The 19,891-nt window shown below is 31.7% G+C and overlaps 1 protein-coding gene across 2 annotated transcripts in view; it reads right to left on the bottom strand.

Moving 5' to 3' along the window:
- CDase (neutral ceramidase) overlaps window positions 1-19,891 on the bottom strand; it is a 55,077-nt gene that overhangs the window by 6,237 nt on the left and 28,949 nt on the right. For both annotated transcript variants that reach the window (XM_076461973.1, XM_076461972.1), the window contains 7 exons: window positions 18,117-18,203; window positions 14,137-14,238; window positions 13,183-13,264; window positions 9,544-9,656; window positions 6,222-6,316; window positions 5,853-5,892; window positions 5,328-5,432 (listed from right to left, as the gene is read on the bottom strand). In XM_076461973.1, coding sequence (XP_076318088.1) covers window positions 5,328-5,432; window positions 5,853-5,892; window positions 6,222-6,316; window positions 9,544-9,656; window positions 13,183-13,264; window positions 14,137-14,238; window positions 18,117-18,203 — 624 coding nt within the window. The remainder of the gene's footprint in view (window positions 1-5,327; window positions 5,433-5,852; window positions 5,893-6,221; window positions 6,317-9,543; window positions 9,657-13,182; window positions 13,265-14,136; window positions 14,239-18,116; window positions 18,204-19,891) is intronic.

Consider the following 19,891-nt stretch of genomic DNA (forward strand, 5'->3'; position numbering starts at 1 on the left):
AGATGTAGAACCAGTGACTAAGGTTGATGAAGAAAGGACAGACACTAGTATACTGGAGTGAAATTTGCAGTTGGTGTAACTGTGTAAACCCCAATTAGGCTGACTAGTGGGGAGTGATCAGAATAATTGACACAAAGCAGTATGGATGAGGAAATCCACCAAATGAAGGAAACAAATAAGAGGTTAAACATAAAGGAATTTGTGGGACCAATTCTGGTTGAAACCACTGACTGCCAGAGCCAAAAAGAGGAATACTTGTTATGAGGGCTGTGGCAAATGCATCTATGTGGAAAACCCCACAAACTGCAAAGCTGCCAGAACACGACGGTATCTAAAGACCACTCCATTGGATAAATTTTGTTGAGGTGGGGAAGATGATCTACTGCAAGACTGAATGCACTCAGAACATAAATGGAATAAGATGAATGTGGTGCATGTAGGCAAAATATAGGAGATCCAACATACTCAAACTGTAAGGTCTTGATCAGGTGTGCTATTGGTGACTGATACATGCTACCACCATAAAACTGTCAGAATGAATTATCACCAATCAATATCTAGCGAGAGAAAGGAGGTGATTCAATGTCCAATGGACCATGAGAATATCGAGGGCATTAATATGCAAAGACTGCTTGTTGACAGACTAACATCCCAAAGCCTCTTCGTGATTGACCCATGCACCTTGGCCCTGAAAGGAAGTATCCATAAAAAGATGTAAATTTAGGTTAGGAGAAGGAGAAGGCAAAATTCCCATTGATGAATGGAACTTGCCCAACTAAATCAGGTCATCCAACAGGGTATGAGGAAAAGTAATGGGAGCTGCCAAAGAATCACAAGCAAGGTTCCCCTGACCACAAAAAGCCCAATGAAGAGATCTCACATGTGCACAGATGAGGAACATCATTGAACATCTCATAGAACCTCAAAAGCAGAAAATGAGGGAGCTAAAAGAGCTTGATAAACAAAAATTTCATGGAATGAAGTCAAAGAGAAGTTTGGGCCTGACCAAGTTGAGTTTAAGAACAAAAACATCTAAATAGATGAAACATGGAGTAAGAGGGAGGAAGGACATTTCCAACATGATTAACTATTTCACCCAAGTAATCATGTGAAAGAGATGGTATGGCTGGCCAACTCCAGCTTGAAATAAGCCAGTCATGCATATAATGGTGGAATTGAAGCCTCTGAGAATGAAGATAGGGGCAAAAGCTCTAACCACCCAACAGAAAACAAAGGTCAGAAGCAAGCGAAGAGCAGGGAGCAAAATTGGTAAGCCACTCCATGATGGATAAATAAAAAATACAGACAATACTGTTGAGATGTTTAGGTAAACAATGGTGACATTCATAAGCCCAGAGTAAATGTACACATTAGACCTTAGGGTAAGAAAGGATTCCATGGTAAAACAGAGCAATTGAATGAATCAACTGAGGTGGAAGAAGTTGATGACAGTCTCTAGTCATGCATATAATGGTGGAATTGAAGCCTCTGAGCATGAAAATAGTGAACAAAGGTTCTAACCACCCAACAGAAACCAAAGGTCAGAAGCAAGCCCACATAGTAGAGAGCAAAACTTGTAAACCATCCCATAATGGATAGATAAAAAATATGGACAATACTGTTAAGATAGAGATGTTTAGATAAGCAATGGTGACATCCATAAACTGAATAGGGATGAGGAGATAGGTCATATAATAAGGAAGGATACAGTTCACAGGAAATAAATGCAAAGGATAAAACATCACATACCTAAGAAACAAAGCCAAAAACAATCATAACAGGCCTAACTGAATCCTCAGAGGGGCATAAGAAGGCATGGCAAAATCAGGAGGAAGTAGAGCAAGGTCTGGAGATAGAGGTTGACCCATGTAATGTTCAATCCCCTTGGAATAAGTGCTGACAAATCTCCCACTAGGTTGCCTGCACCTGAGGCCTGTGAGATAGCTCTAGTCATAGATGTGACCCCTGTGAAGTGTTAAAATTAACTTCAGAATTTACAATTGAGAAGAGTCAGCCAAAATCAAAATTATAAACAATAATGTAACTGTAATAAACTATGATTAAAGTAATGTGACACATTACTTGCTTGGGACACATCCAAGCATAAAGGCTTCCAAATGAGAAGTGATAGTTTGGTAACAACGTTTTGAAACAACATGGAACCTACTGGTTCATTTTAGCTGTTCCACACTCTGAGCTAAACTGATTTAAAACAAAAAAATACTTAATTCCAGCCCTTATCATTCATATGCTTAGTTTTTTTCTTAAACTAATTTAAATCCATTTCTTTCATGACATTGTTGAGATTATTTTCATCCAAATTATAATTCAAACCCACATGCTTAATCTTGCATTTATTATAAATAAAACTCATCTGCCATTTACTTGCCAAACTCAATAAATGATCTAAATCCTTTTGTAAAGCAGCAGCAGCATCTTCTACACAGCTAGGAATATCCAAGACCTTAAAGTCATCTGCAAATGTAATTAATTTATTGACTATTCCTTCATCTAATTCATTCACGTAAATCAAAAAGAGCAATGGTCTTGAGACTGAGCACTCAGGTAACCAAATTGTGATGATAATCCAGTTTGACTAAACTCCATTTACAAGATCCCTCTGCTTTCTTCCATCAAGCCATTCTTATATTTAATTTGTTAACTTATCCCTCATACCTACAGAGATAAAAGTTTAAAATCCTTTTATGTTGCACCTTATCAAATTCTTTCTGAAAATCTAAATACACCAAATTTGCAACCCTACCTTCATCTACACAAGCAATAACTTTTTCAAAGAATGTCAAAATAGTTGCAAGGCAAGAATTTCCCTAAATGAAACCATGTTGACTATCCAGTAAAAGTTTGCACTGTTAAAATTACTTGGCAAAGCATCTTTCAACAGTCTTTACAAAACTTTTCCCACCTCCCTTGAGTACAGGAGTGGCATTAGCTAATTTCCAGTCATCTGTTAACTACCCACAATTTGAGGACTGGCAAAGTGATTCACATACCAATCTTTAACCTCCTTCAAACTCCTTGGGGAAATATTATCTGGCCCAGGAGCCACATCATTTTTAAGCTTTCCAATATTTTTTCTTAACCAGCTCAGACTTAATGCAATCACCTTGATAAATGAAAACAAAGTTGAACAACTCTTCAAGATGTGGAATACTGCTCAAGTCTTTGTTAGTAAAAATAAAAAAAACAAAATAACCCAGGCATCTCATAATCAGATACCTTCCTTCATCATCCCTCAAGGATCCTACTCCCACTTAAACATTTTACCTTTAATGTATTTAAATAAATTTTAATTTTTACATATTCAATCTCCCTTTTCTCATACATCATTTTTATAATCTAATTTCTGTTTCATAAACTTTGTTAATCTTCTAAATCTCCTTGTCATATCAGTCAATTTAAATTTAAGATTATGATGCTTTTCTTTAATGTTTTCTTTAAACTCTGTGAGCCAACCTGTTTTTGGTTTTTTTTCAGCTGCCCTTTTCTTTCCATGAGAAATATGTTTACCTTGAGTACTTAAAAAAACATTTCCACATCTAATCAGTGTTTCCAAATAACTCAGCTATCCAATTCACAACAGATACTTCTTGTGGAGTTCCTTCTAAATTTCCTTTTTTGAAATTTGAAATCAAAATATCATTATTCCTTATCTCCATATGCAGCAAAACATTGAATCTAACACAGCAATGATCACTTGGACCCAGATCTTCTCCAATTTCCAATATTTGAAGTTAAAAATAAATCTAAAATAGCATTGTCTTTAGTAGATTCCTTGACTAATTGGTGAATAAAGCCATCCTGAACAGTTTCCAAAATCCTTTTTCCCTCATGGTTTGACTAGCATTTTCCAATCAATATGGCTGAAAATAAAACCACCCATAATCATAACTTTATTAATAGCTGAAATCTTAAACCTTATTGTAAATTCCTCGCTAATTTTATTAGTATCATTTCACATGAAAAGCCTTTTCCTATCATATCTATTAACATAAACCCAAATGAATTCAATCTCCTTGCTATTATAATTTGATATTCTCAATTTCAACAGGATGTACCTCACATTGACCATATAATGCCACTTCCCCTTTTAATACTCTATCTATATTAAATAGCCTATAACCCTGCATTTAAAAAAAAAAATTCTATCATTACAATCATTTGAGTTTAACCATGTTTCAGTTATTCCCACTATATCAAAATCCTCCATTCCTAAAAAATGCTCTAAAGTCATCTATTTTATTTATTATACTTCTGGCATTACAATAATAACAATTAAGCCTATCTTCAAAACTACTACTGCTCATTTCACCACCTGTTATTCTTTCAAATTTAGTTTTTCCTGTCTCTCACCTCCACCTAATCCTAGTTTCAAAGTTTCTTCACAGCTGAATTAATAGTCTTAGCAAACAAGCCAGCTCATACTCTATTTAAATACAAATCATCCATTTCAAAAAACTCCTTTCTTTCACTAAACTGATCCTACACATCCAACCAGCCAATCTTCTAATCCTTACAAACTAACCTATGCCTAACATTTAGCCCTATGACCTTCATCCCCAGTTAATTCTTGGCAGTATTCCTGTCAAAATTAAGTTACAGCCTTTTACTTTAAATGCTTTTATCAACTCTTCCTACTTATTTAGTTCCTCTGACCTACTTTCCTCCCCACATCATTAGTCCTTATAATGCACCACAAAAACTGGATCTCTGCTAGCCCCCTTTATTATATCTCCTGCTCTATCAGTTATATTCTTCACTTGTGCACCTGGTTAATATAATCTAATTCTTTTCTCCCTATTTACCCCACATAATATTCTATCCAAATGCCTTGTCAAGGAATCACCTATAACTATAACCTCTTTACCCTCCACATCCTTCTCTGACACTTTTGTAGAGTTTATAGAGTGACACATATGTGACTCGTGTCCCACTGCAATTGGTGGAAAAGTGACATGATGATTGGCACGGAGACATGTTGGATTAATTTGATTCCAATAAGTTGGGGAAACAGAAATCTTATGACATGCAACAAGAAAAAAGTTTGCATACAGAGGGCAGTACTGGATGAGAATAGCTAATCTTGTGGGTGGAAGGAAGTATGATATTGGAATAAGTCTTTAAGACACGTACATATATTTAAACATTCTTCTGATACTCATGTCATATCAATTTAGAAAATAAACAGACTTCACAAACGAAAATTATTGTGTATATCATTTTTTCTTATTCTATCATTAGAAAAGAGAAAAGTGTCTTAATTTATAATCTACAAAACCAATAAGATATACACATCAGAACTGATTTACCTGATATTCTTCATATGTTGTTATGTAAGAGGAGTATGTGTTAGAAAGACCAGCTATCACAACCTTTATTTCATCATTATAACCTGTTAAAGTTTCATCAAACACCTGGAATTATTAAAAAAGAAATCTGTTAACTTCTGTCTGTTATGTACATAAGGGGTGTACATTAGTAAAATCTGGAGAAATTGATCAGTGATTTTATTCTTTTAAAAACCAACATAGCTGGAAACTTTGTATTAAGAAATGTTTTATGCTATAAAACAATGCTGAAGGAAAGATTTAAAACCTTTTGAGGCCAAAATTTGTTTTAATTTTTAAAAATTTCTATATAGTAATTTTATTAGTAAAACATTACATATACTAAATAATCATATATATATTCTGGTGCTTAGGTGTAACTTAAAGTACAGTTTCTTAAATGAACATGCTGACATTTTGAAAGCTGAAAATAAACAAGGCACATGCACAAATGGTAAATGAAACAATGGTTATCCATATCCAAAATAAGAAAAGTAAACAAATCACCTCTTTAACAGCTTCTCTTAATCTTCGACCTGCCATTGTTCTGGAAGATAAAATAATGATTGTAATTTTTCTCAGTGGTTGTATATACAGTCATGTTGCCATTCTAACTGATTTATTAATCAAATGTTGACATTACCATAGTTTACATACAAATGTAATACATTTTTTTCCATGGTACTTACAAAACTAAACACCATTGGTAATAAATAGATATGTGAGTAATTGTTTCACTTATTAGACTATGTTCTTTAATGTTCTAACTACTACCAGACAGTGAAGAACTACTTAAGTTATTTACTATAAGTTGAATACACACTAGAATTACATTTTTATGTTCAGAGGTCAACACATACAGCCCTCAAAACTTACGTTGGTTCTCCTGGTACAGCAACTATAACCAAGCTTCCAATCTTTAGAAGTTGTGTTGGTACAATAAGAGGCTGCCAATTGTAGGGAAAAGACATCTAATAATATGGAAAAAATAAGTTCATATAATACAATAATAAAATATAAATAACCAACAAACTTCCTGGAAATAAACAACTAGCTTTAAGTCAATACAAATTATCTACTGCTGCTTCTGCCTCTATTTTTACTTCATTGAAATTATGCATCTCTGCAAGATTCAAGGACAAGAATAATTAACTGTTTAATTTTAAAGAAAAAAAAGTAGTTCATTTATTCAAGTCAGCCTTACGAAATAAAAAAAGAGAAAATAAAAACTAATTTTTAAGTAAGTGGAAAGTTACATATTTTATATACTTCACCATTTCCTAATAGTTTCATAAAGTAACATTTCTAAATTGTACTTCACCATTTCCTAATAGCTTCATCAAGTATCATTTCTAGGTTCTACTTTATCATTTCCTAATATTTTCATAAAATAACATTTCTAGACTATACTTCACCATTTCCTAATACAGTAAAACCTGTCTAAGCTGGAAAGTGCATGGAGTGGAATCCTGTACTAGCCAGACATATCAAAATTTTGCAGCATTATCTTAAGATTTCTCTTATAAAAGGCCCTCTATATGGTGGAACCTGCGTAACATGGACAGAAAACTATCTTTCACCTATCTCATCTATTAACAAGTATGATTAGAACCTGAGTAAGGCAGAAAAAACATTTTTGATTAAATATTAATTTCTTATTTAATTAACAATTTGTTTAAATATTAATAAATTCTCAGGCATTTTGTTACAGTAAGTATTGGTTAAATATATTCTGTTCTTTTTCTGCCATCATTATTCCTGAAATTGCTATTCAAAAGAACAATTGACTGTACTTATGGTCGCATTTGCTGAGGAAAACTAGAGAAACCATGGGTAATATGTAAAAGTGAAAATCAATGCTGTTTTAAAAATTTAAGGAAGAATCAACTTCCTGTGGAAAGGAAATCGAACAATAAAGTGTGGATGAGAAATTAAACAAAAGACTGGACAAGAAAATAGGAATATTCTACTCTTCCTAGATAATGCAACTTTTCACCCAAAAGTTCAACTTTCAAATGTTCACTTAGCCTTTCTACCACCATGTACAACATCAGTTCTACAGCCACTAGATAATGGAATTATACAGGGTATAAAATTGAAATACAGAAAATTGATGCTTCAACATATTGCAAACATGAACAACTGTAAGACAGCATCCAAAATGACCAAGAAAACTGATGTGTTACATGCAATTGCATTTTGAAGTCATTCAAATGCATAATAAAGTGCTTTCGAAACTGTGGATTTATTCTTGATAATGGCAGACATTATAAAAAAGTTGCTTATTATGACAATTCTAGTGAAATCCAAACTCCGATTGAGAAGACTGATGCAGATGATTCTGTGAACGTTAACAAGAATGTTTTAACAGAAACTGATGAAATTGATTTAAAATCTATAATAGAATTGCAAGACGGTAACAGTGTGAGATTCAGAAGATGAACAAAATGGAAAAGATAGTGAGGAAACAGAAATTCCTACTTCATCGTAAGTGTTCAGTTATATTAACACTATTAAACTGTATGCCAAAATGAATGGGGGAATATGAACTTCATGAAAAAGCCGTAGAATTGACATTTTCTTCCAACCACATGAGAAAGCCCATTGAAAAAATGAAGCAGTTGAAATTGGACAGTTTCTTCAAATAAATTTGATTAAGATTTTGTGTACTTGTGTACATTTTGAATGTCTATTTTTGTTTTTATTCCAATAAATATAGCATACAGTATAACTTCATTCACAAACATCTTACTTCCCTTGAGTCAAATAAGCATAATGTTTCACCAAAAAATTATACATAATTAAGAAAATGCATGCTCACTGTCTGAGCCAGAAAAAACCTGCTTCAGTCAGAAAGTTTTCTCGGTTCTGTGCGATTCTGCTTTAGACAGGTTTTACTGTAGTTTCATAAAGTAGCATTTGTAGGTTATACTTCACACCTTCCAGTAATTTAATAAACTGACACTGTTAGCAAAGTTCCTTTTGTATAATACTGACTGACATGCGATATGCAAACCTAAGATGAGTAATCATGACTTGAATGAATATAACATAATCTGGTATTAACATATTTAAGTTATGGATAATTTTAAAAGACACTTTTTAATTCATCTTTTAATTAATAGTATTTTAGGTAATGTTTCTCACCATTTCAAGATCACACCACTTAGTTTCAAATGTGTAGTATACGTTTGCGTACGTGTACATTAATGAGCATTTTTAAGAAACTGTTATAGTTTTTAAAGTTGTAAAATGTCCATATTACTTTTCTGTGAGCTAATTTGTTTTGTTTCTATGATCAAAAATGTAATAACTGAATCTGCAAAACTTTAGAAAGTGTATTTTCAGATGTTCTATTAAATAATATATTTCATTTTCACAGTCACATTTGATTAATACTTTGGAAACAATTGATTGATTGATTGATTTAGTGTTTTATGGCACAAAGCAGCTAGGCTATCTGCGCCAAACGTCCGGTAAAAAGGTAAAAATAAATTAAATGTAGTAAAATACAGAAAAGGAAATGAAGGTAAAACAAAACATCATTGAAAAACAGAAAAAAGAATAAAACCAATGTTGACACCTAGTTTACAATGGGAAGAGAGAAAGCAGAGTAAAAGAAGTGGTAGAGTACTTACTCCAGCAAAATGGTAATGATCATAACCCGCCAGGAAGACTAACAGGTAAGTTCAAGAACCACTGTCAGTCACCTGAAGTTGGCCTTTCCAGTCCTGGTTCCAGGTTATGTGTCATAGCAGTCATTATCAAAATGTAAAATAATAGTATTTTTAAAAGATATATAGCAAAATCGTAATAATGAGTAGTCAAATGTCCAGTAAAAAGGTAAAAGTAAAGTAAATGTAGTAAAATTTGTAAAAGTAAACAAAGGTAAAAACAAAACAATTAAAAACAGAAAATTGCATAACACCGATGTTGACATCCAATCTATAAAGTTGTAAAGAACTTCTGTAGCAGAATGGTAATGATCATAACCCGCCAGGAAGACTAACAGGCAAGTACCAGAACTTTGGAAACAAAACACTATGCATTTCTCTAAACTGTAAAATTGACCATTTTAATGAATTTCAAAGTGTGCATGACATTCTTAATAACTAAATCTTTGTGATCATATTTTGGTGCTTTACTGATTGCAGTTAATAAGCATGTAACAAAATACAAAAAGCCAAGAAATTTGTACCTCTCCTGTTGCTAAAAGAATAGGTTTTGGATGCTGGCATTGCTTCAAACTTTCAGATGGCCTTCTAATAAAATCTCTTACAAGATTCCAGAAAGGACTAGATGATTTTGTACCTTCATATTAGTAAATAATAAATAAAAGCATTTGTAAGTTGTTGCAAAAACTAACATTATTAATCAGAAAGTAATAACTTAAGTTACATAATGATTCAATATAATCTCATACATGTTCTATATATCATGAATTATTTATGCAAAACATATATCATGGATTCCTGCATGGCTCTTATAGCAAGAGTAGTAAATCAAATGTTTCATTTTCACATCTGTAGTTTAATATTTATTCAATTATGGAAATCTAAACAACAATACTAAAAGAGTCATACTATTAAAGTCTGTAATAGCCCACTAATAGCATGTACACAATGAATCATTATCATTATAAAACTCTTAAAGTGTTTGTCTTCTTTTCCTCTTTTTAAATTATTCAAAGGAAGATTTAAAATACATGGAGAGGCAAACAGTAATGGTGCTAATAGTTGTCTTGAGAGTACCACATATTATACAGTTAGTGAAATCAGTATATATTACTTTTGGAAACCTATAGATATGTATTGATATTACACACCAAGCATAGAATCAGTATACAGTTAAGCCAAGAAATTAACCTCATACTTAAAACACCTAACCCTAATTCCATGTGTGGGCCTGAAGAGAAACAAATACTTCTAAGCAGTCCTGGTTATCTCTCAAGCCCCTTCAGGGCTCAAGAGATGCAAAATCAAAATCATTGTCGAATATGTTAGTTTAGTTTAAGACCAATTAGTGGTAATATCAATTAGTAGTCTCCAATCTTCATCAGCCATTCTTCTCATAAATGATTCACTGTAGATATACATAACTGAACTATTCATAAATATTAATCTAAAAACTTAAAGTAATTAATATATAACATTAAAATATATGGTGTCTTGCCAACCCAAACTTTGTCATTTAACACTCAACAAATATTGTCCCCATAAATAAAGATATGTGTAGAACTAACCATTTATTAAAATATATACAGTAACGTTGCTTTGTTTCATAATAAACAATCAACTAAATGCATATAAACAAGGAGTACGCTGCTGGCCAAAAGCATTTAAAAGAGAAAATGTGAACACTATGATATTAGCCTAAATACTAGCTGGTCAAAAGTTTAACACCATACTGAAACGAAGCATTAATTGGTAAACACATAACGAAATTTAGTCATTTGTATTCAAGCATTAGCGTTATCAACATATCCCGCTGATATCTCCTGTGTTACATTGGGTAAAAACATGGCAAAGGCTAAAAAGTTGACAGAGTTTGAAAGTGGCAGAATTGTCGAGCTGCAAAAGCAACTCAACGTGCCATCACTGGTGAGATTGGGCGTAGTAAAACTGCTGTTGCAAATTTCTTAAAAAACCCTGAGGGATACGGAATGAGAATTTCAAGTGGTCAGCCCAAGAAAATTTCGCCGGCATTGAGTAGGAGGATTCGACGGGCTGTCCGGCAAGACACCAGCTGATCGTTGAACCAGATTAAAACCCCTTACAGATGCAGAATGCAGCTCAAGAACAATAAGACGGCATCTACGAGAGAAAGGCTTTAAAAAATCGTAAACGTCTAAGAAGGCCATGCCTCCTTCCACACCACAAAACAGCTCGGTTAAACTTTGCTGAGAAGCACCAAACATGGGACATAGAAAAGTGAACGAAGGTTTTGTTCTCTGATGAGAAAAATTTAATCTGGATGGTCCAGACGGCTTCCAACGTTACTGGCACGATAAGGATATCCCACCGGAGACATTTTCTACATGACACAGTGGAGGAGGTTCCATTGTGATTTGGGGTGCTTTCTCCTTCCATGGAACAATGGAGCCTCAGGTTATACAGGGGGCATCAAACAGCAGCTGGCTACATTGGCATGTTGGAGAGAGCATCCTTATTGACTGAAAGCCCTCGCTTGTGTGGAAATGACTGGATCTTTCAGCAGGACAATGCTGCAATTCACAATGCCCACAGGACAAAGGACTTTTTTCATGGCAAATAACATGATTCTTTTGGACCATCCAGCATGTTTGCCTAAACTGAACCCCATTGAAAATGTTTGGAGATGGATGGCAAGGGAAGTCTATAGAAATGGATGTCAATTCCAAACAGTGCATGACCTTCGTGAAGCCATCTTCACCACTTGGAATAACATTCCAGCCAGCCTTCTGCAAACGCTTATATCGACCCTGCCAAAGTGAATGTTTGAAGTTATTCGCAAGGACAGATGTACAACTCATTACTGAGACCTCTTGTTTAGGATTTCTCTTTGGTATGGTCTTAAATTTTTGACCAACTAGTATTTAGACTAATTTCATAGTATTCACATTTTCCTAATAAATGCTAAAAAAGGTTTTTGTTTTTATTTTCCCTTTTCTTATTTTCATCTTTTTAAGCTCTACTCAAATAAGTGGTTGAGTCTAACTATGCAAAATGCATATTTTTTCTTCATGTTCATTGGTCTTAAGATTTTGGCCAGCAGTGTATTATCGACTTCCAAAGATAAAACTAATGCAATAGCAGCTGTATTAGCATATAAGTGATATTTAGATCATGGCTGGAGTTTAAAATAAGGTTTAGTACCTGTAAAATACAATTTAGGTTTAACCTAATGCCAGGCTGCATACTAAATACAATATATTTTTTATATATATTTAACTCTGAATCACAATTTAAATATTAGTATCAGTATAGCTCACACACATTTAATGATACCTACCCATCAGAAACTTCAATCTGAAAACCATCCAGTTAACTGCCAAACATTACATGTTGTTATTTTTACATTATATTATGCTTCTTTCTAATTAACAATGTAGCTCTAATTTAAGAAGTCTGCAGTGCTGTGGAAGCCACTTTACAGCAACATACCAGCACTTCTCCCTATTTTAGATATTTCCTCACTTATAGTAATTAAGTGACCTTTGTAACTCAAAAAGTATTTCCAGATAAGACAAAGTTGATTTTGTGCATTATAGAACATTATACAAGAATAAAACACATTTATATGCATAAAAACACTTCTTAGAACCCAAATTCAAATCTAACGTTAGCAGTACAATGTTGTTTTGACTCATACTTTCAGATTTTTTTTTTTATCTTTGATCCACTTTTATCATTTCAAACATGCTAAAATTAAATTTTTATTCACATATGCATAACAAAATGTCCATTATTTTGTCTTTGTTGGCTATATTGATTTCAAATTGATGTCAAAAAATTCTGTTTCGAAATGCATCTTAATATGGTATTACTTGAATATTATCTCTGATAAAGACTTTGTCATTGATTTTTTTACAGTCATCCTTTCTGAAATAATTGACTATATATGCACAGTCCCCTAATGGACTCTTACTGTACTATCTGGTAATGTACACAAAGGAGCACATACATATATATGCATAGTCTAATGGTAAGCCTAATGATCTCTTAATGTACTATCTGGTAATGTATACAAAGGAATTTTTAAAGGCTCTGCCTCTTGTAAAAAAAAACAAACTAAAATGAGCATTAAATGGAAAGAAATATTGAAAAGTGGATAAGTAAGAAGTATTACTTATACATACCTTGTTGAAAGTTAAAATCTCCTGGACCATCAACTGTACCAGCAGCAAAACTATATCCCATTGCTGGTTTACAAGTATGACCCTGAAAAGATAAAAAAACATTATGCATGTATGATTTATGGAAGATTTTCACAGCATTTTGTTTACAAAGATATAGCTTTGTAACATTTTACTGGCATCAATACTTGATCATGAAAGTATAGAAATAGCTAAGAGAACTCTATCAAACATACAAAAAATTCAAGACAATTCCTCATTAATGGGTTACATGTTTCACTTTATAAATACAAAAAAAAAATCTAGAGCTAGGATCCCCTGACACTGTGCAAAAAATTTCAAAACTTTACCTCCATGTTTGATTATAACTAATCTCAACAGATTTCTAAAATGAAAAACTGGAACTTCTCCCCCCTTGCCCCACATGGAACAACACCATAATAATTCTGAAACAGTTTAAATTGCAACATAATTTTTACCACTTGCTAAATGAAGTTATGTTTATTGCACCAAGTCTTAATTAGTTCAAAAAATAATATAAAACAAACAAAAAAATGCATTTATTTTATTTTGAACTGATTCTTGGGAAGTTTTGCTTCTTTTTTTGTGGCTAGACAGGTCTGCAAATTCAATTCTTGTTGCTGTCCAACAACAGAGTAAGAAAAAGTAGCAAAGAGAGAGACGGAACACCAATTTGTGAGCTGTCTGTCACGTGATTCTCCAGTTAAAATTTAAATTATCTGTATATAATGATATAAAAACCTGCATTTTAATTATTCTGATCTGAAAAATAAAAGCTACAAACTGGGATGATCCCTCTTTTACTTGTTTTTCACATAACCCTAGTTACAATTCACTTGTGAAATTATATTAAAACTATATGAAAGTGTGAATGAAACGAACACTAAACATTACAACAAATAATTTTTCTCTTAAAATCTTTCCACCTGCACTTACTTCAGTCCCATTGTAATTTACAGCAACATTAGACATGTCAATGTACTGGTGAATAAACTGAACAGGTCCATAAAGTTTCTTAGAAGCACCAGTGAATAGTTCCTGAAATCAATGATTTAACACATAAAAGAACTTGAAACTTGTTTTAAAAATTAAAATTAAAAATTACAATGTTCACTCTATTGTTACACACACTCTTTAATCATAAGTCATATATGTGTATAGGAGCAGAACACAAAACATATTAAAGATGAGAAATGTTTCCCCATTCCAAATTAAACTTCATTTTATGTGCAAAAGGTTGATAAGCTTGTAAATTACCCATGAATATTCACACCTTGTTTCAAATAAATATTTAAATATTATCAATTACCACAGAAATCCCTGCAGCAACTTTGAGTCCCCTAAACTTTCTTGATCCCCCATTAAAAACACATAAAAGGAAATTTTTGAAAATATTAAATATTATAATATTTATAATTAAAAAAGAACTCAGATTAATTCCAAATTATTTACAATTATAAAACTAAATAATTAAAATGAAAAAATTTGAACTGAAATTCATTACTTTTCAAAAATGTGCTTGTCTTCTGGTTTTATAATTTTTATATTGAAACATAGCCTGCAATGCTGCAAAATTAGTTAAACAAAGAATACTTTGGTAAGTAGAAAACAATTTGATAACAAAAAGGTTCAATTTTGTTTGTTTGTTTTTATAAGATTTCATCTTGAAGTGAAATTAACTTGAATTATATACATTACTTATTACCTTTCTTTCAGTACATGGAACTACAGAAGGATCTTCTACATTTCTTAATGAAGAATAATTTTGAAAATTCCAAAGTGTATTAGATAATTTTTAAGCTAAATCAACATTAATGTTTTAACTTCATGTTAAGAAATAACAACTTATACAAAAATTGTAAAACAAAATGGTAAATCCAACAGGAAGTTATTTCTAAGAAAAACATACAGGGTGGCCCGTAAGTCCCTACCCATCCATATGTTATGTTATATTCAATTACGCATGTATTATAAATTTGTTTATTTTCTTCAGAGAAATACGGCCAATGTAAGCCCATTTACACTTGAAGAGTGTATTGTGACAAGTATGTGGGTATATTATGCAGCAAGAATGAGGGACAGCACACAGATACACTGTATACATAAGATATGTGGATGGGTAGGGACTTATGGGCCACCCTGTACATTGAAAAATTGATTCCTGGCTCTTGTAGAATACTTTTATAAAAGTAGATATTTACAGAAGCAATATACATTTGATGGCATAAAAAATCTTGAAGATAACATAAATTTTACAAATAAACATTTAAATAAATGAAAATTTGATGTTTTTGGCAGACAGAGCAGAGAAACTTACCTCTTTATGGAAAAAGTGTTTATATTAAGCACAAAGCAACACATGGGGCTATTTGTGTTGTGACAACCACAGATATTGAAATCTATTTAATGTTATAAGCCTTAAGATTTACTGCTGAACCACTGGGTCACATATGGAAGAGGAACCATCACTTATCCCTCAAATTTCATATGTCAATTAGTGAAGATATATTGAAAAAACAAAAGAACACTCAAAAATATTTAAAATTAAGACAGTAAGAATAGAGTTCTAAACATTACAAAGTAGAGCAGAAAATCAATATTTGAAAAATGTAGAAATTGAATCCAAGATTGAAAAAGCTTTCTAAAGTGTTCAGCAAACTGAAGAATTTTTTTTACTTTTTACTGAACACTGAGAACTATGTCAAGAAGAAAACCAAAGCCAAGAAATTCAGCTGTGAAAAAAAGTTTTAGAACAGCTAGAATGGGATTAAAAGATATAAGGCTATCAAAACAGAAGGATAATGAAATTAATTTTAATTTGCCAGTACAAGATAATATACTCAAAGAAATTGTGAAAAGAAAGTTTCTCTGTGGATATAAATTAAATTTATACAAGACACATCATACCCATGTTTCATACGATTAATAAAAGTTTGATATGAGACAACAACATTCAGAAGTATCAACCAAAGCAGAATACAAAAATTGTACAAAGTAGCCCAAATAAACACAGCTTCTGAAAATGAAAAGATAACATGAACATATGAAGGTTTTATATTTATGTAAGAAATTTAGATGAGAATAAAGTCATACTTAGAAAATAAGGAATTAGCTTCACACTAAATAACCAACTAAATGACATTTAAATCAATAAGATATAAATTTACTAAAAAGTTAAGAGTGAAATAGTTTATGAAAATAAAAAGCGGAGGAATCAATATGGAATTACATTTTATTTGTAAGAAAACTGACGCACGTGTTTCTTATAATGAGGTAAAAGATAACATTTCCAAGGAAGAAAGTAAAGCTATGAATGAATTAAGAGATGAGAGGATTATTCAAAACTGTGATAAGGATAGGATTTTAGTTGTTATAGAAATATATAATTAGAACACCTTAATGTATTAATCATCCTGAGAATATGTCTAACAAAGATGTGAGTTTTGTTTTGTTTTAACAAAAAACTTTTAAAAGGATATTTAAGTTTTGGAAGTCTGTATAATGAACAAGAAACAATATTCCTTTTAAATCAAAATAGATAAGGGAAATTCTGTATTAAAAAAGGTGCATGGACATAAACTACATTAATTCTTATAGAAAGAAAAAGATTAGAATATCTTCCATTGCTAAATCTTCTAGATGTGCAAAATTGCCCTATCCTTTACAAGGAAAAAAAAATTACTAAATTCTTGAGTAACTTAGATTTTGTTTTGAAACATTTTATATCAAATGTGAAAAATTACACTAAAGACAATATATCATCCACATAAAAACATAGAAGCAAGTTGTATTTTAGCATCATTGGGTGTAAAAAACAAAATTATTATTTTATCATTAATGTTAAAAGTATTTTAATATTAATATTAATCTAAAGATTTTTCAGTTTCAAGTATCATTAATCAAAGATTTTTAAAATTTCTAAAAAAATATTATATTAATAAAGTTGAAAAACAAATCTGTATATTTTACATAAAAGTATTATTTTTCAAAAACATTTCTAAAAGTTTTCTGATTTGTATAGTTTTTACACAAAGTAATTTACAGTGTTATGAAACCAATTAAAGAAAAATTTGAATTTTTTTTGTATTATTTATTATTAAGCACAAATCTACACTGAGCTATCTATGCCCATCTAAACCTTCAAATGTATCACTATACTACTAGGAATTGGAAGAAAAACAGATTCAGGTTTTCTTTACATATGAAAAGTGCTCAAAGTGTGGAAGACAAAAAAAGATGTGGAATGGTTTGTGAAATTCATGGTTTTGGAAAAGAAAGTCAGAGAGCCTAATTGGTTTGCGAGTTTAAGATTAGACCCAAATGTATCAACCTGAAATAGCTACTCTGAACGTTTATAATTTCCTAACTGGTGCAAAAAGAAGAAGAAAAATAGTTGAGATACCTAGAATAATTCTAGCTAATTGTAAAAAGTTCTGAAGTGGTTTCAAGTCTATTGAAAGATAATAGAATGGTTTTAGGCTTGCTTGAAAAGAACTAGGATGGCATCCTGCCTGTTCTTGTCTGTGGTTTTGGCCTCTCCCGAAAGAATTGGTATGGCATCCAGCCCCTTCAAGCACTACACACACACACACACACACACACACACACAAGTGTGTTTAAAAAGAGTTCAACTAAACAGAGTAGTTTGAATTTGAAAAAAACTGATTAACCAAGTACACTAAAGAAAAACAACAACAGTGAAACAAACACTAAGTAAAATGTTATTTATGTCTACCTAACTTTTAAGTAGATGAAAAACAATTTTGCTCCACATTTAGTTTGAAAAGCCTTACTTCACTGAAATATCTACTGCAATAATTTTTAGATGTTAAATTGCAAATAATCAGTTGCAATGGAGAATAATGCTTTCAGAGTTTCATAAACATAATACTTCATTACCAAACTTTTCAATTCACCTTTGCCTTTTCATACTGTCGTTGACCTATTATCTGAGTGCTTTCAAACATGTCCTTTCCTGGACCAAAGGCAATGCAATTTTCATTCTAACAAGAAAAGAAATATACAAGTAAGAGTTCTGGAATCTGTGGACTGATTACATTTTGAAATCTATAGAGATTCTCAGAATTTTAAGTCAGTATAGATCCCAAATTATTTATCCTCATAAGAATGTCAAATAGCTGCCATTTAACTAGAAAATTAAGGAAAGAATAAATGGGAAGTATAGTAGAATTTTAGTTTTAAATTACTGAGAAAATTCTGTTATGAGGTAATAAATAACTTGAGATAAATATATTTGTCTACTTATTTCACATCACAAAATATGATACATCAAAATATTTAGTATTTCTTATCCAAAAATGAAAGTCCATCTAATCTTCACACATCTACTTTTACACATGTAATCTTGGTAGTTCAAACGTTTTTTTGATGAATAATTTTTGGGCTTTATCATATACTTTTGTATTCCAATCATAATATATAATGAAGTAGATCCTGTTTGGATGCTTTTTATTCAAATATTTAAAACAACAAATCACTAACATACATGTGTGTGACCACAGTAAATGTACATACTTGTGTAAAGTGGCATCACATTCAACGGAACAACTTTTCGACCAATCTTCTTCATGGAAACTCAAAAATACCTTAGTCATGTCACATACAAATTTAGATCCCTTACTAACTATAAGTTTGATTACATATTTATTACTCAACTGAACACAAAACAAGATTCTTTAGCTGCAAATCATATCAACTTAAGAAAACATACTTGGAACCTTACTTACTAGAACTTGTTCTAAACTATGTTTTCACTGTTTTAATTAGATGTTTCCTATAGGGCTTGGAATGTTCATGATTAAAGGACTACTTTTTAGCTTAAAACTGAGTCTTTTAGTTAAATTCAGATTTACTTTGCAGTTTACCTACCTTTATAAACTACTTAAAAATTGTGTTGAGAATACTAAACTTTGTACAGAATATGAAAATAAAAAATCACCTATCTAAGAGTACATTCACTATCTGAAAATTCCCAAATGAAATTGACTAGAAAATCTGATTGTTTACAACTATTATGTTTCAAACTTCTGGTCTTACAGACATTTGATTACTGACATTTAAGTAAACCTACTGCTCTCTTTGTATACTCTCATTTTAAATGTTTTTCAAATACCGTTTTAATTTTAAATCTGTTGAAAGTTTCGGACCTTAATTTAATTTCACATATATCTTTCTACCTCCTACTGCTTGCCTGACCTTATTAGTATCTCCTTCACTTCAAGTAACTAATTTCATCCAATCTTCTTAAGACCAATACATTCATGTACATAAAAAAACTTTTATTTCTGTAATTACAATTATAAAAATAAGACAATACATGATTGTATACAAATTCTATCACATAGAGATTTATTTTCACATACTTGCACAAAACTACTCAAAAACCATCTAAGTAGTTGTCCCTCCCCCCTTTTTTTTTTTTTAAAGATAAGCTAGAGCAAAACCAATTTATCAACATCATCCACCATCAACTTGAGCTACCCTTGACTGAGACTGAGTAAACAGTGGAATTTGACTGTTAGCCTTATAATGCACTAATGACTCCTAAGTGTGGAGCACAATGTTTTTCTTGATAATAAGATAACAATGAGTCTGCACTCTAACCATTTGGCCCAAACAGAGAGGAACAGAGCAGTCCTTCAAACAATTCAACAGAGCTTCAAAAGTAGAC

The sequence above is a fragment of the Tachypleus tridentatus genome, chromosome 10 (assembly GCF_004210375.1).
Source record: "Tachypleus tridentatus isolate NWPU-2018 chromosome 10, ASM421037v1, whole genome shotgun sequence".
NCBI lineage: Eukaryota > Metazoa > Arthropoda > Merostomata > Xiphosura > Limulidae > Tachypleus > Tachypleus tridentatus.